Source organism: Myotis daubentonii, chromosome 18 (assembly GCF_963259705.1).
Source record: "Myotis daubentonii chromosome 18, mMyoDau2.1, whole genome shotgun sequence".
Taxonomy (NCBI): Eukaryota; Metazoa; Chordata; class Mammalia; order Chiroptera; family Vespertilionidae; genus Myotis; species Myotis daubentonii.
In genome coordinates, this window is record NC_081857.1 from 13,953,065 (window position 1) to 13,965,508 (window position 12,444).

Consider the following 12,444-nt stretch of genomic DNA (forward strand, 5'->3'; position numbering starts at 1 on the left):
CAGGAAGGCAGCTGCTATGAAGGGTGCAGGGCACCTATCACGCCGACTCCGTGCTGTTTAGAGTGATGCTGCTGAAATAATTTCATTTCGAGGAAAGATGAAAACGGAGAGTAAAGAATAACAGATATAATGAAGTTTTATTTTTATTTAAAAACGCATACAAGCCCAGGAAAGTGAAAGGTTGTGCACTAAAACGTTAATGGCGGTTAACCCTTACTGGCGGGATTACTTGTCATACGTGTTTTCTTGGTTTCTGCCCATGTATTTGTCCAGCCTTTCCTACAGTGTCTATGTATCGTCTAATTAAAGGTTCTTGAGAGAAAAGAGGACAGGTGGACTCACCCGCAGGGGGCTTTGCTCGGCTGACCCTGATGCTTGACTGATGCTAGAATTTAAGGTTACAGTTGTCTTTCTCAGGAGCAAGGCCCGTGGAATGACTCTTTTGAAAAGTGGTCCACATGCAGTGGGCATGTTCACCAAAGCAGTTACCCCACGATCTCACGTGCTTTCAGAAGTAGCTTTGTCGTTATCCCTGTTTGACAGTGAAAAAACACTGACACCCAGAAAGCTTAGGAAATGTATGTTCCTGGTGCGAAAGTCACATCTGAGCACAAGGCTTCATTTTGGTGAATAAGCAGGAGAGCACCCTCCATCCTTCACTCCGTGTTCTTCTCCCAGCAGCAACGACTTCCCGTTCCCTCATTTCTGATATTTACTTCTGTCTTTCTAAATAGAGTCTATAATTTATTTATTATTGTAAATGGTAACTGCTTTCTACGTGAGGTTTTAGCATCTTAGACCTACTCGTTTCTTCTCCGCCTAATATAATAAAATCTCTGTGTGTGTTTTTTTTTTGGTTAATTTCAGTGTCTACATTATTATCACTGTGTTAAGTGCGGCTCACTGCCAAGCCTGTTAATATGCTATAATTGCTTTTCCTTTCTTAGTCAACTGTTTTACCTCCCTCAGTTTAAGGACTGCCTGGCCTCCTTTGTCTGATTAGAGTTTACTGTCACCACTTCTTTCCAACAAAATTGAAAAATCCTCAGAATAGTATTCTCCAGGTGGTCAGACACATCTGGAATCTGTCAGCTCCTTTCTTTTCCTGGAGAATCGCTCTTGAAGCCCTCCCCCTCTCTCCTCCTTTCCCATCTGGTTCATTTCTCTTCGGACCTGCTGGATGGGCAAAGAGAGAGGCAGGTGTTGGGTAATTACTGAGCGCTGTTACTGTACCTGTTGCCCCTCAGTTTAGAGCCTCTCTGATGTAGTGATGAAAAAACCCTTCATCTTGGGGGTGGAGAAAGAGGGAAACCCAGGGTCTATATGCTCATTACCCGGATGTTTACCAGCCTCCCTGGTCTTCTCTGACATGGTGTGCTGTTGCCACCTGTGACGTGGTTCTTCTAAAGGCTGGGCCTTCTGGGCATCTGGCATGTGAATGACTCTCTGCTTTGGCATCTAGTATTCAGGTAGCTCAGCTCTGCTAATTCCTTCATCTGCTTTCTAGTTTATAAAAATGGGTTGGCTTTGCTCACCTGCTCTTTGCTTCTCTCCTGTTTCTTGTCTGTGGATTTCTGCCATTCCACATCTTTGCTTTCATTTTAACGGGGTTATCGAAGGGAACAGAGATGACTCACCTACTCTATTTAACTGGACGTTACTAGAAGAGCTCTCTGTGCTTCAGTTGGTGGATCATTTCACAATGCCTTACCTTTTGGATTTTTAAATAATCAAGTTTGTTCAAAAAGCAGGCCTTGCCCTAAGCTGCTTTTTTATTTTTTTATTTTTGAACAGCATATAGCTGAGGCCACAGCTGTCACTTTCTCGGCTTATTTAATAGTCCCAAGGGACCTCAGTGCTGCCTGGAGAGGGAGACCCCAGTGCCAGGAGCAGCCATAACTTGGTCCTGATAGTCATCTGGCTTCCATCTCCTCACCCATTGGCCTTGACTCTTTATACTCCAGGGAGGTGGCCAGGGTCGAAGGTCATTTAGTGGAAAGTTTCCTAGATTTCCTTTTTTTTATTTTATTACTTTATTCCTTTTTAATTGATGAAATAATTCATGACCATATGCTCCTGAAAATAAACACCCCACAAAACAAAACAGAGCCTGGTCAGAGTGGTACAGTTGGTTGAGCATTGTCCTGTGCCCCCAAAAGTCGCTGATTTCAGTTCTTGGTTGGGGCACATGGCTGGATTTTAGGTTCAACCCCAGTCGAAGGTAACTGATCGATGTATTTCTCTCCCTCTTTCTCTCTCTCTCTCTCTCTCTCTCTCTCTCTCTTCTCTCTCTCTCTCTCTCTCTCTCTCTCTCTCTCTCTCTCTCTCTCTTCCCTCTCTCTAAGCATGTCCTCAGGTAAGGCACCCATCACCCCAAACAAGCTACACCTTGCTCAGTTTCCTCCCACAAGAGGTAACCATTGTTTATCAGATTGTAGTATAGCTTCCCACACCTTCACTACTCTGTGTTTGCATGGGTGTGCTTTAAGAAATGTATAAATACTGTAACATTTGTACTTTTTTAGACTCCTCATGGTATGCTTTGAAGAAGTTTCTATATTAGTGTATGTAGATCTGCATAATTGGACACGGTACGGCTATATTATAATTTGTTTAGCTGTTCTTCTACTGTTGAGAATTTAGGTTGCTTTTAGTGTTTTACTTCTACAAATGCATCCTCAGTGAAGATGCCTACTCCTGCCTCCTTGTTCATATGTGTAAGTGTTCCTTTAGGGCAGGTACCGAACACAGATAGAAGAGAGCAGGGGTTGGTGAACCATGAACCAGAGCTGGTCTGTTGCCTGTTTTTCTATGGCCTGCAACTAAGAGTCATTTTTATATTTTAAAATTGTTTTTGTTCAATGGTCCATACTTACCCCAGTGAACTGAAGGATCACCTTTCATGTATAGTAAATATCCAAATATACATGAGTTCACTTTGAGGTTCTAATCTAGTCTGTTGCATTGTTCTAGCTGATTATTCCTGTTTTACTAGTAGGCACTACTTTCTGTTAGTAAGATGGTATCATCTGCATATCTTAAGTTACTGATATATCTTCCACCAATTTTTACTCCTCCTTTCTCCGAGTCTAGCCCAGTTTTCCGAAAGAATGTGCTCTCTGTACAGATTAAACAAATAGGGATATAAAATGCGCCCTTGTCTGTCACCTTTGCCTGTAGGAACCGTGGTGTCTCTCCATCTTCTGCCCTGACAGTGGCTTCCTGTCCACAGCCTCTGCTGTTTTATCTAAGCCGGACACTGACTTACAGAGCAGGTGACTTGCCCATCCACGTGAAACTGGCTCTGCCTCCATCACTGTAGGCATTTGATTCTCTCTCAGGAGCACGCATTGCTTGGGTCTCAGTAGCAAACAGAGGTCAGATCCCCACAGAGAAGAAAAAGTATGACCAGCTAATTGCGCAGAGGTTAACTTCATGGACCAGATCTTTTTTGAAGCTCCTTATAAGCAGGAATGGAGCATTGCTTTCTGAGCGCCTTCTGGGTTCCCTTGGCGGGGATATAGGATGAGATGAAACATGTAGAAAGCCAGGGGGTTGTGTCACTTATTTGGGGCAAAGGGAGAGACAGGTGTTGGATAATTACTGAGCACACAGAGTACGCGTGGGCCTTGGGTGATGCCGAGTAGAGAAGAGGCCGCCCCGTCCTTCAGGAATTTACCATACTGGTCGGAACATGGGGGCGAGGGGTAACTGGTGAAACGTGCACTTCTAAATGGAAATGACCCGAGTGCCCTGAGAAAGGAATCTGAGAGAAGCAGTGCCTGGCAGGTTGGTCCAGATGGGATGGGGGCCCTGGATGACTTTGGAGTCTGAGTCCTCCCACCCTGAGGGTCTCCCTCTGGCTGCCCTTCCCTTTCACAAGTCTCTGGTTTCATCTTCATGGCCTGTGGGTATCTCCCCGCTCCCGTCCTCTCCCCTCCTTGCCATTTCCTTGCTTATTCTCTGGTTAGCACTTTTATTAGAAAACAAAAAACGTCAGTGATTATTTGGAAGAACTGTGTCCAGCTGCTCAAACCCACCCAGTTTCTGTTTTTAGCTTCTCCCCCACTTAAAAATAAACGGGATCGGGTCCCACTTGCCAAGCCTCTGTCACCATCTCCAGCAACCATTTCTCCAGCCCATCTGCTCCCCCAGATGCTCAGCCTGGCCCCTCCCCCAGCTCGGCCCCACATGCAGCCCCTCCGAGGACAAGTGTGGGGCCAGCAGCATCTGCCCCCCACCCCGGGCTGTGCTGAGCGTCACTTCTGACCCAGATTCTGCAGCCCACACCCCCGGGCCCATCTCATGTGTCCCAGCCAGTCCTGTGATTTCCAGGGACAGGATGTTGACTGGAAAAGATAGAAGAGTTGCCATGGAGATATGAATAAACACAAGCCATGGACACCTTGCAGCAGGAAATTCAAACGAGTTTGACAGAAGTTTCGTTCAGCCCTACGGTTTACTTTGATTGGGTTCCATGGCTCACTTCTGGAATCTTAGAGGGAAGCTTAAATCCAGTGCTAAAATGTCAACATGACATCCCCACACCCCAGCTCTTATCTCTTCGGTCGCAGTGTGCTTGCCCAGAGAAATTAGAGGTCGGCCTCTGCTTTTCTGGATGTTCTGAGGGCCTTGCTGTATCCAGTCCCAAGGCCCAGTCAGTACCTGGGGTTATAGCAACAATAACATGGAGAGAAACGGCCCCAACCTGCATGTAGGTCAGAGTGCATGCGGAGAACCAGTCACCCTGCAGGGCACAGTGACGCTCTCTAACCTGCTCCACCTCCCTTTCCTCCTCTTCCCTTGTGTTCAGGGGTGTGGGATGAAGAGGCTTGGAACTGGGGTGCATCTTGCCTAAACATGGCTCGGGGCACAGGGCTCCCCTCTCTCATATTTGATGCCAAGGGGTAGTGTGTGGGGGGGGGAATGACCCAGCACAGAGGCCCTGTAAGGGGCCCTTTCCTGTCGGGAGGTGCATTTTCCTGGGCCCTCGGGGAAAGGGGACCCGGTTTTGGCAGTGCTCCTAACGAAGGAGGAAGGGAAGTGCTGTGCCTCACAGGCCGAGAGGGAAGTTAGCTCCGTAATGAATGTGGAAGAAAACACTCACCCTCTCTCCAGAGGGCGCTGTGGACCTTTCGGGCAGGACAGTTCTGTCATGCACTGTGATTACATAGCCACTTCATGCAATCATGTTGTCCTGGGGATAACCAAAAATGCCCAGCAAATTTCCAGGCATCCTCCTGGGGACAGTGCCCCTCCCACTCTTTGCAGAGAGGATATTGAATTGCCACAGACTCATCTAGCTGGGAAGAGACCATGACCAGCCCGGAACTCTTTTTATCACGATATTTCTGTGTTCATGAAAATCAAACTCTGTTTACCAATCGTTGCCTTATCTGATCAAGTTGGTGATTTTGATTTTTCAGACCTGATGGCTCTTTGCTGTATCCTAATCTATTTCCTCACTGAGTTTACAATTCATCGTGAGTTCTTTGACCAAGGGGTTTTCAAGCATCTAAGCCATGAGGACGGGTGACTGCCTTAAGGCTTGGCCCCTGAACATGGCAGCCAGCATCTTAGAGGTGAAGGACCACGGGAGCAGTGGCCACAATCTCTATAGGACTTCAGAGGAGAGAGTGTAAAGGAACAAAGAGTTTCAAGTGGGAACTTTGGCCCTCTGGCCCTAGAGACTCACAAAGTCCTATTTATTGATGGAGCTGGCTGGGCCGAGAGAATATACCCTTCCAGCCTTGCCCATACGGCATTTCCCCCCTGGGACTCCTAAGTATGGGACTCTCCTCTTAGAACATGCAACACCTGACTGTTAAGTCAGAGGCACTGACCTCTTTTCCCTTAGATTGTCAAAAAAAAAAAAATGACAATAACCAACACAACAGTAGTGTCTGGTGTGAATGCCTGGTCTTGAACCATACACATACAGGTTATATAATCAGAGTTGCATCTTATTGGTCACGTTGCATAATAAGGTTGCATCTGACTGGATTCTTGGCACCAGAAATCCTTATATGTACCTATAGGCACCTGATTTCTTAAAAGGTCACTTTGGAACAAAAAGGGTAGGTAAGGACAACTATTATTATTGTAAATCAATCAAAATTATACCTATTTTTTGTGTGTGTGAGATTGGCAAAAAATACAACATGTTTTCTGGTGTGCCACTGGATTTTGGTCATTAGTGTGTGTGTGCTATGAGACAAAGAAGGCTGGAAATCGCTGCTCTAGAGTTTGTGAACCAATGGCCGAGGCCAGATGGTTCCCTAGAAACAGAGAAAGAATCCTCAGTGTCAAAACGGTTCCTTCTACAGGGTGTCCGGGGAATCTGAAGGGGAGAGACGGTTGCAGCCGAGACAAAGACCCCTGTGCAGCTGGTTGTACCCTCTGTGGACTCTCCAGGCTGGCCCTCTCTCTCCTCCTGTGGTCGGTCCTTCATTCTGCTCTTCCTCTGACTCGCGGTGAGAAGCCAGGCTCTGTTGAGGGTGCTGCTGTTCACGCACAAGGCTAATTCCATCAGTTCAGAGGATTGGGCTATTAGTTAAAATTAGGCTTTTGGATTTTCTTTTTCATCATCTATTTTGTCTCCCACCCACTCCCCCTGGGGGATAATTAAGAATTGCCTATGAGCCTCTTGATTTCTCCTGTAAGTCTTTCTAGCTTATTGATTCCAACAGCCTTTAACATTCTTGCTTTTTAAAAAAATTAGCTCTCTCTAAAAATTAAATTGTGGTTATTCGTTTCAGATTTTAGATGTCCTCCCTCCTGTTTCTAAGACTAGAGGCTCATCCATATTTTCTATTATTTTGACTTTTTTTCCATAAGCAGAAGTAGGAATTTATTGACTCCTATAGTTGAGAGAGATACTTGGGAAATCAGAGAATTAAGGGAAGATACATGGGAGCCAGGGCCTGGGGTGCTGGAGAAGGAGTCTTGCTCCTCCAGCACCTATTCCTCCCCACGCCCCCCCCCCCCCCCAGCCTCCAGCATCTACTCCCCCCCCCCGCCCACCTCCAGCACCCACTCCCCCTTGCCTCCTGCCTGGTTCTGCACTTACCCCTCAGCTCTGTCTCCCACCAGAACCTACCTTGGCACCGCAGCCCTGCTTAGCAACCCAATGCAAAGAGAGTTTTCTCAGCATCTCTCTATTGATTATCTAATAATTGTAATCATTTCCCCTAAAAGGAGAACCACTTCGAGCGTAACGGAGCCATGTCTGCTCTCTGTAATTGACGTTAATAAGAGCAAGGTCACACAGGCCCCCGGACCTCCCCAAACAGGAAGTGAGGGGAGTGTGTGTGTGTGTGTGTGGGGGGAGACTGATGGGGTAGAGCAGATGCAGCAGAGTATCTGACCCATGGGGTCCCTCAGAAATCAAATGTGTTATCATGTCCCTCTCCCTGGAGAGAATTATTTGGACACAATTTATGCCAATTAAAACAATTCACATTTTCCTGATTATTCTGGATTTTCCCTGCTGTCTCCCCACTTCCTGCTAACTGAGCCAGGAATACCCAGAAAATACCTCGCTCTGCTCTAAAATGCAGGAGCTGGTAGGTCAGTGACTCCTTACTCCAAGGGTGAGGAGGGCTGGGTTGTGAGCCTGCTCTGTCCCCATTTCTCTCTCATTACCGGCTCCTATTCTGTGTAATTATCTCATCCGGTCGTGTTTGACAGCCTCGCCTGGACGTGCTTGTGGCCTCTTAGAGCAGGGAAGGAGACCAGAGGTCATCTTGTCTGGTGGCCCGTAACCAGGGACACATCAGCACCACTGAAGATCTTTCCAGAAAAATCACGTCCAGGCAGACGGCCCAGTCAGTGCCCACTGCTCAGCTCACGCGTGAGAAGGCCGCGCGCTCACAGGTGGGGCAGGATGGCCGTGCTCCAAGGTGATGCAGGAGGAGAGAGCCATGGATGGGAGATGCATGGTAGCAGCTCTGTCTGAGCGGGCAGAACAGATGCTGGGACTGCAGGAGAGAAAGGGGAGGTGTCAGCAAGTCATCTCTCTGGGTTTTCAGAGGACCCTGGCTAAGGTTTGCACAGTAGCCACAGGTGATGCACAGCGGGGGCCCCCGAAGCCGGTCAGCCTCCTGTTAGTCCTCTGTGCCTGCCAGGAATCCGGCCGATTCAGAATTCCAGGTGTAATGGAGACAGCTGGAGTCAGGAGGCAGTGACCACCCCGGAGATGGGCAGGTTTCAGGAGGACACTTCGCTTCCTCTCTTTCCTGTGTCTTTGGATTAGGCTGCAGTATTTGTCAGAACCCCTGGGGCCCTGTGTGGCGGGCTTGCACTGTACCTGGTCCTCATTCTACATAACCTCAAAGGACAGCCCCTGCGATGTGCTCACGGGGCTCACACACTGCAGCCACGGCAGGGGCCGCACTCGAGAGGCCCCCAGAACGTCAGGGCTGAGGTAGGAAGGCTTGGTTGACTTGATGACAACCTCACGAAGGTAATAAAAGGGGAGGGGAAAGTTCAGGGAAGACCTCGGATGGATGAGCAGAATTCTCTGGCATCCATTAGGGAAAACATCTCTCCAGTTCCATGTATTTCAGGTGCTGCCAGCTCACCATTGGTGAACCGGAGCTCCGATTGAGCTGCTCTCCTGCGCCCTCTTAACAAGGTTCCTCTCTTAACAAGGTTCCTCCTAATAGTGGGTAGAGCCGTGGGGTAGCTTCCCATGGTCAAGTAAACGGGCCTGAAAGATCGCCCCGATCTGGACCTCATTACATGGAGTTGTGCTTGTTACCATGGAGAACAGCTTAAGCAGTTCTTGTGCCTGTAGATGTACATGCAGAAGATGTGTAGAGACATTCCAGCTAAATCTTAACTAGCTTCAGAACTTGTGTTACACGTGTCCGGGGAAAGCTCATTTGGGTCAGAGGAGGTAACATCTTGGGGGTGTGGCACTTCTTTCTTTAGACCAGAATGAGCATGTTGCAGGAATAGAAGTTTTGAGACCTGTTTAAATAATAACTTTAATTTAAGTAACAGTCCAGGCTCTGGGGGAAGCACCCTGGGCTGCTGACGGAGGAAAGCTGGATGCCGTGTCAGTCTTAGACTTTCCACCGTGCACTGAGGTGCTCTTGCCTGCCCCACAGGTCCAGTTCCTCTCCCCACGGGCTCGCCGTCGCTTCCACGCTGCCCTAGCCTCGTGCTCCACCTCCATGCTCATCCTGTCCAACCTGGTGTTTCTTGGGGGCAACCAAGTTGGGAAGATCTACTGGAATAGGATCTTCATACAAGGTAAGTTGCCGGGCAATGCTATTTTCAGTCAATTTCTTGCTTTCCACATAGGCACTTGGTATCTTGGATGGGGTGGGGCATTCATTGTTCTGTTTATGGCATATGACTTAAAAAAATGCCAGCCAGGAACAGCGCCCTGTGTTTTGAGGCACTTCTTATGTATGACATGTGACGCTCAACATCAGAATGTTCTGTCCTGCCTTGCCGGTGTGGCTCAGTGGTTGACCATCGACCTATGGACCTGGAGGTCATGGTTTGATTCCTGGTCAGAGCACATGCCTGAGTTGCAGGCTTGATCACCAGTAGGGGGTATGCAGGAGGCAGCTGATCAATGATTCTGTCTCATCATTGATGTTTCTATCTCCCCTCGCCATTACTCTCTGAAATCAATAAAATTATATTTTTAAAAAATGTACTGTCCCGACAATCCCAAACTCTACCATTCCATTCTGCTCAGTTACCTCTTCAATTTTTTCACTTAAAAAAATCTTACTGTCTGTCTATACCAGCCTTCAGCATACTGCAGAGTCTAAACTTCTTCCACTTACCACTCTGAAAGTCCTGCTAGGATTATGTGCTAGGAGGCTCTTGCTCTCCTGCAGCTGTGGGAGTGGCACTGGTTGCCACAGCTCTCTGTCGGGGATGTTTTTGTCTGCACACCGGGATGCCAGCACTGCCAGCCGACCGCATGATCCACGCACATTAAGTGGCTCCTCTCAGTGTCCACAGGAAAGGCACACCTGCAGGAGGTAAAATGCTAGTTTGTGGGAATTACTGTGAAAACATTGCATTAATAATTAATCACTTAATTAAGGTCACCATTTCCCCGAGGCTGGAACTAAGCGTTGCAGCATGTCCTTTAGAGAATTGGGAGAAAGGGAAGTACTCACAGGACACATTCCTCCATCCCCTTCCTTCTGTTCTGTTTCCCTGACCAGTGGTGGGGTTTTGCGCCTTTGGTTTGGGAAGCTTTGCCAAGCCGTGATGACGCGACTCTGCATGGCTAGGCTGTCACCTGCACACGGTGGCAGGCGTGGCTGAGCCAGGCTCAGGGGTGCCAAGAGAGGGCCCTGTTCGGCTTTCATCTCCTCACCACAATGCCCCTCTTTTATCTTCCTTTCTGAGAAATGTCTTAGCTGATCGTTCCTGAAAGATGATGTATTTTTCAAGTGGAGGCCATCCTTTAATAGATGGGAGATAATGGGTGCAGAGGACCTAAAGATTAAAAAATGCTGCTAGGGGCGGTGACAGTGTTTTCCTTATATTGCCTCCTACCAACCACCGTACCTAGCACAACGCTGACTTGTGGTTTGCTGGCCCCGTGAGCGAGAAGGCTCTGATTTTTGCTTCAGTCAATCAAGCCTATTGAGTGTTTGCAGCTTGCAAGGCACCGAGACTACGGGGGTGGGAGAAGCACCCGCAAATGTGGGGCCCAAACTTGCAAACAGAAATGTGTCCATAGATTCAGGTACCTGCTTGCCAGACACATGAGGTCAGGGTGGAGAGGCCGACCTTCCCTGGAGGTTGGACTTCCCAGAGGAGGCGGCATGTGACGTGGAGTTTAAAGCACAATAAGCAGGAACTCGTCAGGTGGAGAAGGCCGGTGTGTGGGGGTCCTTAACACTCCCTGCTGTGTCAGCTAATTCCCCGCTCTCGGTAACTGTTCCCCATAGAAGTTATTGTTCTCACAGTGACCCCAGGACCTAGGAGGTTTCTCTTCTGATTCTCCACCGCCTTGTCCTGGCATCACGGAGGGGAAGGGATGTGGGGGTGGTGCACAGGCACTAAATACCCCTGCTGCCACCGGAAGTGACGTTGTCCCGTGGCATTTGTGCTCACATCCCATTGGCCAGGGCCAGTCCCTGACCAACTTAAGTGCATGTGGGGGCGCCGTGGGAAAGAAATCGGGCATTCACAGGCAGTGGCGCAGCGGGAAGGGTCGGAGCTGCAGCAGCGGGGAAGGGTGCCCCGGAGGCCGCTGAAATGTAAGTGGGAGTGCAGAGGCGGGCAGGGCTAAATGATTGCGATGTGGGGGCCAAGGGCCCGGAGGTGGCAGGTAAGGCCGTGCGAGTGGACACAGCCAGTCAGGGAGCACAGAGCAAGGGAGCAGGAGGGCGGTGGGACAGGTGAGGGGGAAGGTGGGGTGCTGGCATTTAACGGGGCAGAGAGAAAGACAGAGGCTGTTCTCTCTGCTCCTCAAGGCCGGAAAGATCAAAGTGTGATTTGCCCTGCGTCGCTCACATGGGTCACATGGGGTCAGGGCTCTGGAAACAGTGTCTGCCGCCGCCGTGTGGGTCCCACCAGGGTCTGCACCTGGGGTATGTTGTGTCCTCCTTGCAGCCAGGTGCCGGGGTCCGGGGACTGATTCTCTGAATATAGGGGGCTCTATGGACTTATTTCTCTCTCAGGCCCGGGGCCAGGGCAGCTCAACGTAGAAGGCATCGTCTGTGTGGGAGATTCTTCAGCTCAGCTGGTCCGCCCCGGGCCTTCTGAGTCAGGGGATGTCTGCTGGGGTTTGGGCAGTTGCCCCATTTTGTCTGGTCTTTGTTTTTTGTCCCTGAGTTTCTATGTCTCCTGGAGGAATGTGCCAAATCCCCTGCCCTTGAGACTTCTGGATTTTTTTATTCCTAACTAGAAGGCTAGTATGAATATTCATGACTTTGATACGAAAGTGTATAAATGAGTTCATTGGATGCTTCCTCAGACCCTGCTGGGGTGTATATTAGCTTTCTAAAGTAAAAACAACAAAAATCTGAATTCTGCGAGACCTCTGGCCCCAAAAGTTTCAGATACAGCACTGTCACCTGAACCTGTTGCTGCTGATGAGTGAGCCAGGAGTTCGACAGGCTGGTAGCCTCTGGTCTCCTCCCTCAGGCTGCCGAGCAGCACCTGTTCTAGGACCCAGGTGCACCCACTGAGGGAAATGTGATGAAGCGCCTAGGTTTCCAGGCTTAAAGGGGAGGTGGCCCTTCCTTGGGGGTAACCACCATGTCCCTCTGCCTTGCTGGGCGGGACCTGCCGCAGGCACAGGGAGGAGCTGGCAGCACTTGGTTCCTCTCACAGGTCTCACCTGTGGGTCCTGGAGCAGCAGGAAGGGGCGGTCAGGTGTCAGGAGGTTAGGGCTCAATGAGGAGATGGAAGGCACAGTCTGGCTACCTCTCAGAGAGCCTTTCCCAGCACCGCTGA

General features: G+C 49.3%; 1 protein-coding gene across 5 annotated transcripts in view; it reads left to right on the plus strand.

The window, feature by feature from the left end:
• HHAT (hedgehog acyltransferase) overlaps positions 1-12,444 on the plus strand; it is a 167,182-nt gene that overhangs the window by 121,677 nt on the left and 33,061 nt on the right. For 2 of the 5 annotated variants that reach the window (XM_059675638.1, XM_059675635.1), the window contains exon 11: positions 9,114-9,258. The exons of 2 other annotated variants lie outside the window; for them this stretch is intronic. In XM_059675638.1, coding sequence (XP_059531621.1) covers positions 9,114-9,258 — 145 coding nt within the window. Of the gene's footprint in view, positions 1-3,180; positions 3,276-9,113; positions 9,259-12,444 lie in introns of all 5 variants that reach the window. One more of the 5 variants, XR_009449963.1, reaches the window with a different exon arrangement.